The sequence below is a fragment of the Carcharhinus amblyrhynchos genome, chromosome 20 (genome assembly GCF_965287045.1).
Source record: "Carcharhinus amblyrhynchos chromosome 20, sCarAmb.v2.hapA, whole genome shotgun sequence".
Classification (NCBI taxonomy): domain Eukaryota; kingdom Metazoa; phylum Chordata; class Chondrichthyes; order Carcharhiniformes; family Carcharhinidae; genus Carcharhinus; species Carcharhinus amblyrhynchos.
Genome location: NC_137343.1, coordinates 14,134,764 through 14,150,431, shown reverse-complemented (window position 1 = coordinate 14,150,431; position 15,668 = coordinate 14,134,764). Strand labels below are relative to the sequence as shown.

Sequence of the window (15,668 nt, the reverse complement as noted above, 5' to 3'; positions counted from 1 at the left end):
AGCCCAAACTGTCAATGAAACTACTTGTAGACTCTGTCATTGTGCTTAGTTCAAATGGCACATTCCTCACATATAGGCAGTATCATCGACGTCATCATGTCCACTTGAAAGTAAACAACTTCCCATATTTGGTCAACATAAGAGGCTCCAGATCAGATCTCAGACCAAGAACCCTGACTCAGAACTTTATGACCTGCATCTGGTTTTAATTAAAAGTTGACCAAAAATCCCAGCATGCTTAGCTCTCAGCCAGAATTGCCATTTTAAAGTCAATATTGCCATTATTGTTGTCAAATCATTGTTGCAGTGGTTATTTTTCTGCCTACACACAGTCTTTTGGAGAAGAGAATTCCAATGTGACTCAACCCTCACAAAAATATTTCTCCTCATCTGTGTTAAATGGCCGACCACTTGTTTTAAAACAGTTCTAGATTCTCCCAGAAGTGGAAACATCCTTTCCATATCCACCTGGTCAAGACCCCTCAGCATCTTGTGTGTTTTAATCAGGTTGCCTCTTACTCTTTGAAATTCCAGTGTACATCATGATATTTTTTTCACAATGACCTTTGACGTGGCACCTTATTAAATGCCTTCTGGAAATCTATAATACATACACTGATTTCCTGTAACTCCAATAAGTTGGTTAAACATGATTTCCCTTTCACAAAACGATGTTGACTTTGCCTTATTACCTTGAATTTATTTATGTCCTGCTATAACACCTTTAATAGTTTCTAACATTTTTCTTCTGAGAAATGTTAAGCTAACTGCCTGTAGTTTCCTGCTTTCTGTCTGTCTCCCTTTCTGAATAAAGGAGTCACATTTGTTATTTTTCAATCTAAAGGAACCATCCCTGAACCTAGGGAATTTTGAAAAAGTGAAAACCAACGCATCAACTATCTTACAAGCCATTTGTTTTAAGACCCTAGGATGAATTCCATCAGGGTCCTGGGACTTGTCAGCCCATAGATCCAACATTTTGCTCAGTACCACTTCCCTGGTGACTTATTTTCTTGAGTTCTCCCTTCCGATTCCTGAGTTGCAGCTATTTTGTTACTTGTATCCTCTATAATGTAGAACAATGCAAAATACCTGTTAAGTTCATCTGCCATCTCCATATTTTACATTATTAATCTAGACTCATTTTCTACAGGACCAATGCTCACTTTAATTTTTTTTAAATATCCCTCGCAACTCTTTACTATCTTTCTATATTTCTGGCTAGCTTTCACTTGTACTGTAAATTTTCCCCCTCAATTATTTAAACATTCTTTGCTGTTTTTCATATTCTATCCAATCTTTTGACTTGCCCCCCAAAAACTTTTTTAGCACTACACATGATGCTTCCTCCTCCTGGAATTTTTCTCATTGGACTGCTCTGTTCTGTGTGCTCTGCGATATTCCCCTGCATCGCTATTGACCTATCACTTAACCTAATTTGCTAGTTCACTTTAGCCTGCACTGCTTTTATACCCTCATTGTTGCCCTTATTTAAGTTTTAAATACTTAAAATCTCTCCCACAAATGGAATGTACCATTCAATTATATTATGATTGCTGCTAGTCTGGAGTGCCTTCACTGAGGTCATTAATTAATCCTATCTTGTTGCACAACACCAGGTTGAGTATAGCATGCTCTCTTGCTAGTGTCAGAAAATGCTGTTCTAAGAAACTATTCTGAAAACATTCTATGAACTGCTCATTTTGGCTATCTGTCCATCTGATGTTTCCCTTCTATATATAGATTAAAATCTCCCATTATTATCACTGTACCTTTCTGAAAATCTCCCAGTATTTCTTCCTTTATATTGTGTAGTTATATCATGTAGCTACAGTTGGAGGGCCTGTACACCATTCTCAAGTGACTTACTGCCTTTATAATTTCTGATCTCTACCCAACTCTTTCTACCTGGAAACCTGATTTCCTGAATTTAGGTCATTTCTCCCTCTTTTGTGCTAATACCATCATTAATTAAGAGTTCTTATCCTTCCTAAATGGCATGTTCCCTTCAATATTCAGATTTCATCTATCATCCTGCAGCTATGTATCTAATAGTGTCAGATCATACATATTTCTATTTGCACTCTCAGTTCATCTGTCTTGTTTCAAATATTACATGCATTCAGATACAGAGCCTTTAGTTTTGTCCTTTTATAACTGCTGGCCTTACCTGCTGATTTACTCATAGATTTGTACTCTGTACCTTCCTGACATTATCTGCTTACCTTTTCTCATATTAATTTCTCTCTTGCCTTTTCTCTATGCTTTGATTTACTTCATCATCTCAAATTTGATCCCTTGCCCCCACATTAAACATTCACTCTATCACTAGTGTACAGTGACAGCCGTCTGTCAAGATGCATTGCAGCAACTCAAGGTTCCTCTGCCCTCTCCTATGACCTCTGCCACATCAAAGGACAAGAGTAGATGGGAACACTGCCACACCAGGTTAAAGTCCAACAAGTTTATTTGGTAGCACAAGCCACAAGCTTTCAGAGTACTGCCCCTTCATCAGGTGAGTGGGAGTTCTGATCACAAACAGAGCATATGTAGACACAAACTCAGTTTATAAAATAATGGTCTTTACAGATAATCAAGTATTAAAGGTACAGACAATGTGAGTGGCGAGAGGGTTAAGTACAGGTTAAAGAGATGTGTATTGTCTCCAGCCATGAGGACGGCCTCAATCAGGATCTTAGGTTCACGTCACACTATCTGTAACCCCCATGACTTGCCTGGGCTTGCAAAATCTCACTAACTGTCCTGGCTGGAGACAACACACCTCTTTAACCTGTGCTTAACCCTCTCTCCACTTACATTGTCTGTACCTTTAAGCCTTGATTACCTGTAAAGACTTGCATTCCAACCATTATTTTGTAGATTAAGTTTGTGTCTTTATATGTCCAGTTTGTGAACAGAACTCCCATTCAACTGATGAAGCGCTCTGAAAGCTTGTGGCATCAAATAAACTTGTTGGACTTTAACCTGGTGTTGTGAGACTTCTTACTGTGCTTACCCCAGTCCAATGCCAGCATCTCCACATCATCCTTTAGTGGCCGTGCAATTTCCCCCATTGAGACTGAACATTCTAGAATTCCTTCCCCCAACCTTTCCAGATTTCTTTTGACTCTCCTTAAAACTGACATTAACAAAGCTCTTACTCACCCTTCCTAATGCCATCTTGACCTGGCATGCATTTTTGTCTGATGGGGCATCTATGAAGCATCCCTGGGCGTTTGTGTGCACTGTTGGGTTCCCAGTAGATCTCAGGGTAGTTGTGCTGCAGTCAATTTCCGGACTGCAAACGGCAAGGTCGTCAAGGGGTAGAATTACCAATGTCTCTCAGCTGGAAGTCCATGTATGAATGTCAATCAACTTCAGCAGCAATGTTGACCCCCAACCTCATCAAATAGCCTGCCAAGGCTCACAAAGAATCAGCAGAAGTAAATAGGTGCAATACTGATGATTTTACTGTGGAGGTGAGGTCTGGCAAGGAGTCAAATCCATTGAGGATTTGGAAGTGGGGAGGGAAAAGAGAGGGCAGGTGGAAGAAAACTGACAGGTAAACATGAGACAAATAAGTCAAGCCTTTAATGCATATGAGATTTTATTAATAGTGGATTAAAGAGATAAATAAAAATTTTCAGACTCTATAGTGTTATTCTTTTTTCATGATCATTGCTTTGAAAATGAAATGTCACAAACACAGTACAAAAAGCTGGGAGGCTTTTAATAAACTTGAACATTATATTACAAACATCAATAATTCAGTCTGAAAGCCAGTAAAAAGACACTCATTGGCTTCTCAGGCTGGGTTTCAAAGCCATCAACTGTACAAGTAAATTGGCAATTAATCAGTTGAATGGTTACACTAGAAGAGCTTCTAAAGGTTTAAAATCACCTGAAATTTAAATAGTTATAAAACAGTCCTGAGTGTTGTGCACCTTCTCAGGGGCATTTAGGGACAGGTGATGAATGCTAGCATAGCCGGTGACAGCTACATCCTGTGGAAAAAAAACACAAGCAGCAGCTGTGAACAGTTACGGCTGCTAATTAAGTAAGGACACATTTCACACACACACACACACACACACACATCAACTCCAGGTGGAACGACAGAGCAGTGGAAATACTTCTGGGTAAACCCAAATGACACTCAGGACTAACTTCAAAGCTCAAGTTGCTCAATATTTTATGAAAGATGTTAGCTTGATTTCTCTCAACTTATTCACTTCCCAGTTTATAGAATCCTACAGTGCAGAAAAACATTCGGCCCATCAAATTTGCATCAACCACGATCCCACCCAGGCCCTATCCCCATATTCCTGCATTTTTACCCATTAATTCCTCTAACCTATGCATCCCGGGACACTAAGGACAATTTAGGATAGTCAATCAACCTAGCCAGCACATCTTTGGACTGTGGGAGAAAACCGGAACACCCAGAGGAAACCCACGCAGACACAGGGAGAATATGCAAACTCCACACAGTGACCTGAGCCAGGATTCAAACCTAGGTCCCTGCAGAGCTGTGAAGCACCAGTGCTAAGCACTGTGCTACGTTGACACCCAGTTTATGTTCATACAACTCTGGCTGAGCAACAAGATTTGAAATCTGTTTTAACATTGCATCCTGCCTGTCAAAGGATGTGCTCAAACAAGAAAAGATTCCAATGGTGTGGCTCAAAGGGCCTTACCTTGTTAAAGTTTATTCAGTAGTGTCACAAATAGGCTTACATTAACACTGCAATTAAGTTACTGTGTAAATCCCCTAGTTGCCACACTCCAGGCCTATTTGGGTACACTGAGGGAGAATATAGCATAGCCAATGCACTTAACCAGCACGTCTTTTGGACTGTGGGAGGAAACTAGAGCACCCAGAGGAAATCCAAGCAGACACGGGGAAAACATGCAGACTCCACACAGACAGCGACCCAAGCCGGGAATCGAACCCGGGTTCCTGGAGCTGTGAGACAGCAGTGCTAACCACTGTGCCACTAATGCCGCCCCTCTGAAATGATTAATAGAAAAAATTAAATCGTCTGTTTTTAACTGTAAAGCAGCCAAATTTAATCCAATAAAAGCAAAATACTGTGGGTGCTTCCCCTCTATCTCAACTCCCCCACTCCTTTTCATTTTCTGTTGTTCAATTGCCCCGCTTGTCCCAACATAACCCCATCCCTCCCCCAAAGGGTCACTATTCCTTGTTGTTAGGGTTTGCTCCCATTGAGCACTGACCACTGTTCTCCTATTCACACATTCTGCTGTCCTACCTTTGCCATTATTAACTCTTCAGCCCCTAATGGACCAATAGCAATCTCTTGTCTCATGTCCATGAAATCTTTGTCAATTCCTCTTCAACTCTGGCCTATCACTATCTTTCCATTCTGACCCACCCTCCCCCCAAGTATATAATTCATCACATTTCTATCCCTTTTCAGTTCTGTAGATGGGTCATATGGACTCAAAAGTGTATCAGTGTTTCTGCCTCCACAGATGCTGTCAGACCTGCTGAGTTTATTAAGCATTTTCGGTTTTTGTTTCAAATTTAATCTAAATTAGTGTTCAAATGTACAGCGTTAAAATTGAAAATCAAAACTAAAGTTGCCAGTTATGAGTTTGTTCCTCTTCTGTCCTCCCTGGCCCATTCTAATGTCAGACGTGAGCAACATATGTTTAAAATTTATTTATTGTCACAAGTAGGCTTACTTTAACACTGCAATGAAGTTACTGTGAAAATCCCCCTAGTCGCCACAGTCCGGTGCCTGTTCGGGTACACTGAGGAAGAATTTAGCATGGCCAATCCACCTAACCAGCACGTCTTTTGGACTGTAGGAGGAAACCCATGCAGACACAGGGAGAATGTGCAAACTCCACACAGATAGTCACCCAAGCTGGGGATCAAACCCGGGTCCCTGGTGCTGTGAGGCAGCAGTGCTAACCACTGTGCCACCCTTACTACTGTGACTTATCCAGTAATATGCTTTACTTCCAATCTTAGTTGGCAAATAATTCAGCAATGTGGTAGGATGATTTGAAGGATTAAAAGTGTGTCCCTTCTGTCTTCTTATCCATTGATGTGGACAGAAACTGCTTTCCGAACATAAGAAATTGTTTAAAAAATATTCATAGTGGGACCAGAGTGGAGTCAGTGTTTGTTTCAATGTGGTCATCAATGTATAAAATAGACACTTGTTGGGTGAATAAAATTAAACACTTCCAGTTTAACGCTCTGAGAATTCAAACACCGCAGCGCTACATTTGAGAAGAAGATGTCAGTTCTGTGCATGTTTATTGAAAATGTGCACAGTGACTTTTTAAAGACTTACAGCTCTGAGCTAAGGAAAAAAAAACTTATAAAATTTGCTTCAAAATCAATTATTATTAACCTCATGTTTAAACATGTTATCTGAATTTAGTTGTCCTCCAGAACGTTAAATTAAAAAGTTTAAAAATATTTTGCTTTGATGTTTAGACATTCATCAATGGTTTTGAAATCTCCCATTTAAACTCCGTTGAACTGAATTAAATCACATTAAATCAAGGCTGCTTCCTTCCAATATAGTTTCCAAACTTTATTCTCATTCTTATTTCAAGCACCAATGTCAATCTTCCATCTTGCACGCTCTCTCAGTAAAGTTTATTTATTAGTCACAAGTAAGACTTACATTAACACTGCAATGAAGTTACTGTGCAACTCCTCTAGTTGCTGTGCTCTGGCACCTGTTCAGATCAATACACCTTATCTGCATGTCTTTCAGACTGTGGGAGGAAACCAGAGCGCCCGTAGGAAACCCACACAGACATGGGGAGAAGGTGCAAACACCACACAGATAGTGACCCAAGCTGGGAATCGAACCCGGATCTTTGGTGCTGTGAGGCAGCAGTGCTAACCACTGTGCCACCCCAGGCTCCTTCCTCAGTTCTTATCTGTTTCCACCTTCCCTTCAGATTAAAAATGTCAGAACAGAGGGAGCAAAGATCTGGGTCACAAAAACCAAAGCAAAACGTTTATTAACTAATAGCTAGTGTGACTTCCCAGCCCAAAAAAGAAAATGCTGCTGCATAGCAATGTTAATTCCTAATCTAAGAAGAAAGCAAGAAACTGAAGGCCATCAGGAGAACGAGTGAATGGTGAAATTGGTCATGGTTGTACTTCTAGACTGCCAATGTAATGCTTACACATATACTTCCAACAAGAATTAAAAACCTTCAAACACAAGACACCAAAATGAAACCTTTCTGTCCTATATATGTACCTGACCATTTGATAGCCAGGTTAAGTGGTCCATTACAGCAAAAAAACAATGAATTATATTCAGCTACTCTTGCAAACAAACGGTGAAGATGCAGTAATTCAAACAAAAAGATCAAAATGTGTTATGGATTTAACATTATAAATCTGGTAAGGTTTTCCAACATGTCTGAACTCATGGTGTCAGTTTCCAAACTCCCCACTGCCCTACTTTCCTTGCATGTTGCTTCTTGTTGTTAGGAAGACAGAGAACACGACTAATAGTGCTGTTTGGTCAAATTTGAATGATGAGTATTTCAACAATGTGAGTAGGGAATTTTGCATTCTTTTCTCCTCCTGCTTTTCCATTTCCCTGCTGGATGTCCTGGCCAAAAACTGTTAGCTTTAGGCTTCCCTTTCTTGTACTTTGTAGAAGGCCTGCTGCAAATATTAGTTAAGACTGGGGCTTAAGTCTCCCTGGTTGAGAGTCCACTAACTAATTTTGCCGCGATCATTCACAATTCCTCGACATGATCTGACAGCTGATGCCTTTCTAATTTGTAATGCGGGAAGCATTACCTACTGCAAAATGAAAGAAATATAATGAATCTGAATCTCTCAGAACCTGGATGAAAGGAATTGAGAATTACATCTGGATCCCACAGGACATTGATAGCAGCATAGCATGGATTTAGCATATCAACTTCCCACAAACACCTACGAGAGAAAGAACAATCTCCTGGAATCCCTACAGTACAGGAGCCGTTGAGTCCATCAAGTCTGTACTGACCACAATACCAACCAGGTCCTTTACCCCGCTAATCCCCCTGACACTTGGATCAATTTAGCATGGCCAATCAATCTAACCCACACATCTTTGGAGAAAGTGCAAACTCCAAAGTCAGTGACCCAAAGCTGGAATTGAACCTGGGTTCCTGGCATTGTGAGGCAGCTTCGCTAACCACTGCGCCACCCAGACAATCTCCCAGACAACAATCCATATCTACCATGTACTAATGACAAGCCAGCAACTTATGGAGCAAATGAGGTCCTTAGACAGTTAAACAGCTCTGTGGTTTTACGTGAACTCCAGCCTAAATCTCCGAGTTGAGTTTCACTTAAGTACAAATTGTCTACAACATCCATTACATTAAGGGAGTGAAGACTTGGCTCTGTCTGGCTGTGTTGAGAGGTCAAGTAATGTGGATTTGATCCAGATACTCAATCCATTCCAAGGCAAGACTCACATTTCACAAACCAGTCTTATATTTCTCAGCTTCTGAGCTACGTCCAGGCTATTCTTGGTCGGTGGAACATCTAATAAAATATAAAACAGGAGCAATAAAAGTCATGTTTTCACTTTAAAACTGGATAGCTTAGAGCTTTAGTACTAGATAACACTTCCAACTGAGCCACTGCAATGCTCCAGGTATCTATTTTCAATGTGCATTGTTACCTTTGGCTCATAGCCTCGCTGCCTCATCAGCTTAGCCTCACGTTGAAACATCTCCTCCTGTTCTCTCTCTGCAAGCCTTTCTTCATTTTCTTCTTCCTGTTGGCGTTGCAACTGTTCCAACTCCTGCCTCCGCCGTTCTTCAACCTGTGTCAGGAAAACGAAAAACAAGTATTTACCAGTCCTATGTTGTCCAGTACATTTATTCATTATTTATTGATAACATGAAAGGCCATAGCATAAGAACATAAGAAATAGGAGCAGGAGTAGGCCATCCAGCCCTTCGAGCCTGCCCCGCCATTCAATAAGATCATGGCTGATCTGTCGCTGCTCAGTTCCACTTTCCCGCCCTCTCCCCATAACCCTTAATCCCCTCTCCTATCAAAAATCCATCAACCCACGTCTTAAAAATATTTAGCGAGGCAGCCTCCACCACTTCAACGGGCAGAGAATTCCAGAGATTCACCACCCTTTGAGTGAAGAAGTTCCTCCTCAACTCCGTTCTAAACCGCCCCCCTTGTATCTTGAGGCTGTGCCCCCTAGTCCTATTGTCTTTTTTGAGCGGGAAGAGTCTTTCCACCTCTATCCTATCCATCCCATTCATCATCTTATACGTCTCAATGAGATCTCCTCTCATTCTTCTAAACTCTAACGAGTACAAGCCCAGTTTATTCAGCCTCTCCTCATAGCTCAACCCCCTCAACTCCGGTATCAGCCTAGTAAACCTCCTCTGCACTCCCTCCAAGGCCAAAATATCTTTGCGCAGGTGCGGCGCCCAAAAATGCACACAGTACTCCAGTTGCGGCCTCACCAATGCCCTATACAGCTGCAGCAAGACCTCCCTACTTTTATATTCAATCCCCCTCGCTATGAAGGCCAGCATCCCATTCGCCTTCCTGACCACCTGCTGCACCTGCAAGCTGGGTTTTTGCGACTCGTGCACAAGGACCCCGAGGTCCCTCTGCACCGTCGCCTGCTGCAGTTTTTCGCCCCGTAAGTAATAGTCCTTCCTACCATTCTTCCTACCAAAGTGGACCACCTCACACTTGCCAACATTAAATTCCATTTGCCATTTCCTGGCCCATTCGCCCAGCCTATCTAGATCCTTCTGCAGACTCTCCACACCCTCCGCACAATTTGCCGTTCCCCCAATCTTGGTGTCATCAGCAAATTTCGACACTCTACACTCGGTTCCCTCCTCCAGATCATCTATATAAATGGTAAAAAGCTGAGGCCCCAGCACCGACCCCTGGGGCACTCCACTAGTCACCATCCGCCAATCCGAATAGCACCCGTTGACCCCCACTCTCTGCCTCCTATTTGACAACCAATCCTCTATCCACGCTAACACCCTACCCCCAACTCCATGTCCCTCGACCTTCTGCAATAACCTCTTGTGAGGCACTTTGTCAAACGCCTTCTGAAAATCTAGAAAGACCACATCCACCGGCTCTCCTCTATCCACCGCCCTAGACACATCCTCATAGAACTCCAGTAAATTTGTCAGACACGACTTCCCTTTAATGAAACCGTGCTGCGTCTGCTCTATCAAGCAATTCCCTTCAAGATGCCTCGCAATTTCCTCCTTAATGACAGATTCTAACATTTTACCTACCACAGACGTTAAACTAACCGGCCTATAATTCCCCGCCTTTTGCCTGGCACCCTTCTTAAACAACGGCGTAACATTAGCCATTTTCCAATCATCCGGCACTTCCCCGGAATCCAGCGACGTTTGGAAAATAACCACCAAGGCATCCACTATCACCTCCGCCATTTCTTTCAGAACCCTCGGATGCATTCCATCCGGTCCTGGGGACTTGTCCACAATCAGCCCCTCCAGTCTGTCGAGCACCGCCTTTCTAGTAACAGTAATGTCATTAAGACCCTCCAGTCCTACCACCTTTCCATCGCTAACACCCGGCAAATTATTCACGTCCTCCTCCGTGAAGACAGAAACAAAAAAGTTATTCAATACCTTAGCCATATCCCCATCCCCTACCACTAGGTCCCCTTTCTCATCCTCTAAAGGACCAACATTCACCCTAGCCAGCCTCTTCCTTTTTATATATTTATAAAAACTCTTGCTATCCTTTTTTATATTAAGCGCTAGCCCAGCTTCATAGTTTCTCCTACCCTTCCTTATCAACTTCTTTGTCAATCTTTGTTGACATTTAAACCTCTCCCAATCCTCTTCTCGCCCACTACTCTTAGCTACTCTAAATTCCTCCGCTTTTAGTTTAACACTTTCCTTCACCTCCTTCGTTATTCACGGCTTATTACCTCTCCTCCTAATATCCTATAGCGCAATGTTGAGGATTGTAGCAAGCTCTCAGTGGATTTTAAGTAGACCTACAGGACTTCTTTCTGAAGATGCTGGCCTGGAAAGTGAGGAAGGAGAGTAATGTGGGCAGATATGGAAATTTAGCCTCAGATTTCTTCCTTTCCTTTCTGCTCTAAAGCAGCAGAAAAGTCTTTGACTTCTCATTGTTCCATCAATTAATTGTGTGAAGAAACACAGGAGATTTTACTTGTGGAACTGTGCGGCTTTCTCCTGCGGACTCACTGAAGCAAATTTATCACCAATTGGTGCTGTGACTAAAATCAGCTAACATCATTAACCAGGTGAATAATCTTTGGTTACACGGTTATTCTCGATATCTCTGAGGGACAATGCATTACACAGTGTACAGTGAACCACTTAAGTATGAACAATAAAAGAACATTCACTGTCAGGTGACTACTGCCCATTTGTCAATGGAACTGTGGAACAAACCTGTGCTGCAAGCTCCAGTTTGCGAGCTGTTTTCACCTCCTCCTCTTCCTTCTTCTCTCGTTTTGCCATTTCCTTCATTTCCTCCAGCTCCCGGATCAGCTCCTCGCGACGCTGAACAGATTCTTCCTGAGCACGCCGATTCATCTCAATCCTATCCAGGATTTGCCGCTGTCGCCCTACAAGTACCTAACAAGAGATGACCACATTAAATACTCCACTTAAAACAAACTGTACTCGATAGGTGAGGTACATGTGATACTTTCCAGTTTAGGCTTTCAGGTCAAGTAATGTCCCTTTTGACCCAGTCCAACTTTAAGCCTAACTCGATAAGAGTATCCCAATTGCTCAAGTGTGATTTTTTTCCGTTTCTCACACCAGTCAGTCTATGAACTCTCTGAGTGACTTTACAATTTAATACTATTTGGTCTCCTACAAACTCTGGGGCAGTTTTGTCCTATTCTCATTTTGCACCATCAGCAGAAGAGAATCTTGTCTGATTATTTTCAGCCATCTACGCTGTGTATTCAGGCATTCCATCCATCTCCTGAAAAAGTAACATGAAAAGTCAGGAGTGCTCTGGAAGAATTCTCAGAACAATATGCCAATAAGAAACTGTACAGGGCCAGCATTTGTTGACTATTTCTAATTGCCCTTGAACAAGTGGCTTGCTAAGTCATTTCAGAGAGCAGTTAAGCGTCAACCACATTACTGTGAGTCTTAAGATATCGATGGGCTGGTAAACATAAGAACATAAGAAATAGGAGCAGGAGTAGGCCATCTAGCCCTTCGAGCCTGCCCCGCCATTCAATAAGATCATGGCTGATCTGTCGTGGCTCAGTTCCACTTTCCCGCCCTCTCCCCATAACCCTTAATCCCTTCTCTTATCAAAAACCCATCAACCCGCTTCTTAAAAATATTTAGCGAGGCAGCCTCCACCACTTCAACGGGCAGAGAATTCCAGAGATTCACCACCCTTTGAGTGAAGAAGTTCCTCCTCAACTCCGTTCTAAACCGCCTCCCCTTTATCTTGAGGCTGTGCCCCCTAGTCCTACTGTCTTTTTTGAGCGGGAAGAGTCTCTCCACCTCTATCCTATCCATCCCATTCATCATCTTATACGTCTCAATGAGATCTCCCCTCATTCTTCTAAACTCTAACGAGTACAAGCCTAGTTTATTCAGCCTCTCCTCATAGCTCAATCCCCTCAACTCCGGTATCAGCCTAGTAAACCTCCTCTGCACTCCCTCCAGGGCCAAAATATCCTTGCGCAGGTGCGGCGCCCAAAACTGCACACAGTACTCCAGCTGCGGCCTCACCAATGCCCTATACAGCTGCAGCAAGACCTCCCTACTTTTATATTCAATCCCCCTCGCTATGAAGGCCAGCATCCCATTCGCCTTCCTGACCACCTGCTGCACCTGCAAGCTGGGTTTTTGCGATTCATGCACAAGGACCCCGAGGTCCCTCTGCACCGTCGCCTGCTGCAGTTTTTCGCCACATAAGTAATAGTCCTTCCTACCATTCTTCCTACCAAAGTGGACCACCTCACACTTGCCAACATTAAATTCCATTTGCCATTTCCTGGCCCATTCGCCCAGCCTATCTAGATCCTTCTGCAGACTCTCCACACCCTCCGCACAATTTGCCGTTCCCCCAATCTTGGTGTCATCAGCAAATTTCGACACCCTGCACTCGGTTCCCTCCTCCAGATCATCTATATAAATGGTAAATAGCTGAGGCCCCAGCACCGACCCCTGGGGCACCCCACTAGTCACCATCCGCCAATCCGAATAGCACCCATTGACCCCCACTCTCTGCCTCCTATTTGACAACCAATCCTCTATCCACGCTAACACCCTACCCCCAACTCCATGTCCCCTGACCTTCTGCAATAACCTCTTGTGAGGTACCTTGTCAAACGCCTTCTGAAAATCCAGAAAGACCACATCCACCGGCTCTCCTCTATCCACTGCCCTAGACACATCCTCATAGAACTCCAGTAAATTTGTCAGACACGACTTCCCTTTAATGAAACCGTGTTGCGTCCGCCCTATCAAGCAATTCCCTTCAAGATGCCTCGCAATTTCCTGCTTAATGATGGATTCTAACATTTTACCTACCACAGACGTTAAACTAACCGGCCTATAATTCCCCGCCTTTTGCCTGGCACCCTTCTTAAACAACGGCGTTACATTAGCCGTTTTCCAATCTTCCGGCACTTCCCCGGAATCCAGCGACGTCTGGAAAATAACCACCAAGGCATCCACTATCACCTCCGCCATTTCTTTCAGAACCCTCGGATGCATTCCATCCGGTCCTGGGGACTTGTCCACAATCAGCCCCTCCAGTCTGTCGAGCACCACCTCTCTAGTAACAGTAATGTCATTAAGACCCTCCATTCCTACCACCTTTCCATCGCTAACACCCGGCAAATTATTCACGTCCTCCTCCGTGAAGACAGAAACAAAAAAGTTATTCAAGACCTTCGCCATATCCCCATCCCCTACCACTAGCTCCCCTTTCTCATCCTCTAAAGGACCAACGTTCACCCTAGCCAGCCTCTTCCTTTTTATATATTTATAAAAACTCTTGCTATCCTTTTTTATATTAAGTGCTAGCCCAGCCTCATAGCTTCTCCTACCCTCCTTTATCAACTTCTTTGTCAATCTTTGTTGACATTTAAACCTTTCCCAATCCTCTTCTCGCCCACTGCTCTTAGCTACTCTAAATTCCTCCGCTTTTAATTTAACACTTTCCTTCACCTCCTTCGTTATCCACGGCTTATTACCTCTCTTCCTACTGTCCTTTTTAACCATCGGAATAAATTTCTGCTGAGCACCAAGAAAGATCTCCTTAAAGATCCTCCACTGCTCCTCAGCAGACCTACCTTCCAACACATTCCCCCAGTCCACATTCGCCAATTCTTCTCTCATCCTACCATACTCCCCTCTATTCAAACAAAGGACGCGCGTCCAGGAACACACTTTCTCCTCCTCCATCTGCACCAGAAACTCCACCATACAATGATCACTCTCTCCAAGAGGATCCTTCACCGCAAGGTCCCTAATTCTACCCGCCTCATTACATAGCACCAGATCCAAGATAGCTTGCTCCCTCGTCGGCTCCAACACACACTGTTCAAGGAAATTATCCCGGCAGCATTCCAAGAACTCCTCCTCGAGCCCACCTCGTCCAACATGGGTCGACCAATCAATATGCAGATTGAAATCTCCCATAACTACTGCCGTCCCATTCCTGCACGCCGCACTTATTTGCGTGTTAACAGCCCGCCCCACCTCCAGATCATTATTCGGGGGCCTATAGACGACACCCACCAGCGTCTTCCTCCCTTTGCTGTTCCTAATCTCCACCCACAACGATTCCACGTTCTGCTCTTTGGCTCCGATATCATCCCTTGCTACCACCTTGATACTATCCTTAATCAGCAGAGCTACGCCACCCCCTCTTTCCTCCTGCCTATCCTTCCTAAACACTTGATAGCCCTGTACATTCATCTCCCAGTCCCTGTCACCTTGCAGCCACGTCTCTGTAATGGCCACCAGATCGTATCCATTTGTGTAAGGTGGGCAAAGAAGTGGCAAACCAAATTCAACACAGAAACGTGTGGTGATGCATCTGGGGAGGTCAAACAAGGCAAAGGAAAACACAATAAATGGGAGAATACTCAGAGGGCAGAGGAAGTAAGGGACCTCGGAGTGAATGTCCACAAATCCACAAAGTTGTCAGGACAGGTCAATAAGGTGGTTAAGAAGGCATATGAAATATTTTCTTTATTAGCCAAGGCACAAAATACAAAAACAGAGAGGTTATGCTGAAACTAATTAAAATATTAATTAGGCCACAATTCTGTGAAGTTCTGGTCACTTCATTACACAAAAGATGTAATTGCTCTCAAGAGGGTACAGAGGAGATTTAGGAGAATGTTGCCAGGACTGGAAAACTGCAGTGATGAGGAAAGATTGGGTAGGCTGGGGTTGTTCTCCTTGGAGCAAAGGAGGCAGAGGGGAGATTTGATCGAGATGTACAAAATTGTGAGAGGCCTGGCCAGAGTGGGTAGGAAGGACCTAGCTACTTAGAATACCCAAAGTGCAGAAGGAGACCATTTGGCCCATCGAGCCTGCACTGGCAAGAATCTCCAAACAGGCCTAATCCCTGAAATCCCACAGCAGTACCTTAGCAGAGAGGT

The 15,668-nt window shown here is 43.5% G+C and overlaps 1 protein-coding gene across 2 annotated transcripts in view; it reads right to left on the bottom strand.

The window, feature by feature from the left end:
* Positions 1 to 3,622: 3,622 nt before the first annotated feature.
* Positions 3,623 to 15,668, bottom strand: part of tchp (trichoplein, keratin filament binding) — a 33,871-nt gene continuing 21,825 nt past the window's right edge. The window contains exons 11-14 of one of the 2 annotated variants that reach the window (XM_080208109.1): positions 11,464 to 11,649; positions 8,691 to 8,834; positions 8,482 to 8,551; positions 3,623 to 7,816 (exon numbers count right to left, since the gene is read on the bottom strand). In XM_080208109.1, the coding sequence (XP_080064235.1) occupies positions 8,519 to 8,551; positions 8,691 to 8,834; positions 11,464 to 11,649 (363 nt within the window). In that variant the 3' untranslated portion in view covers positions 3,623 to 7,816; positions 8,482 to 8,518. Of the gene's footprint in view, positions 8,552 to 8,690; positions 8,835 to 11,463; positions 11,650 to 15,668 lie in introns of both variants that reach the window. The other variant, XM_080208108.1, reaches the window with a different exon arrangement.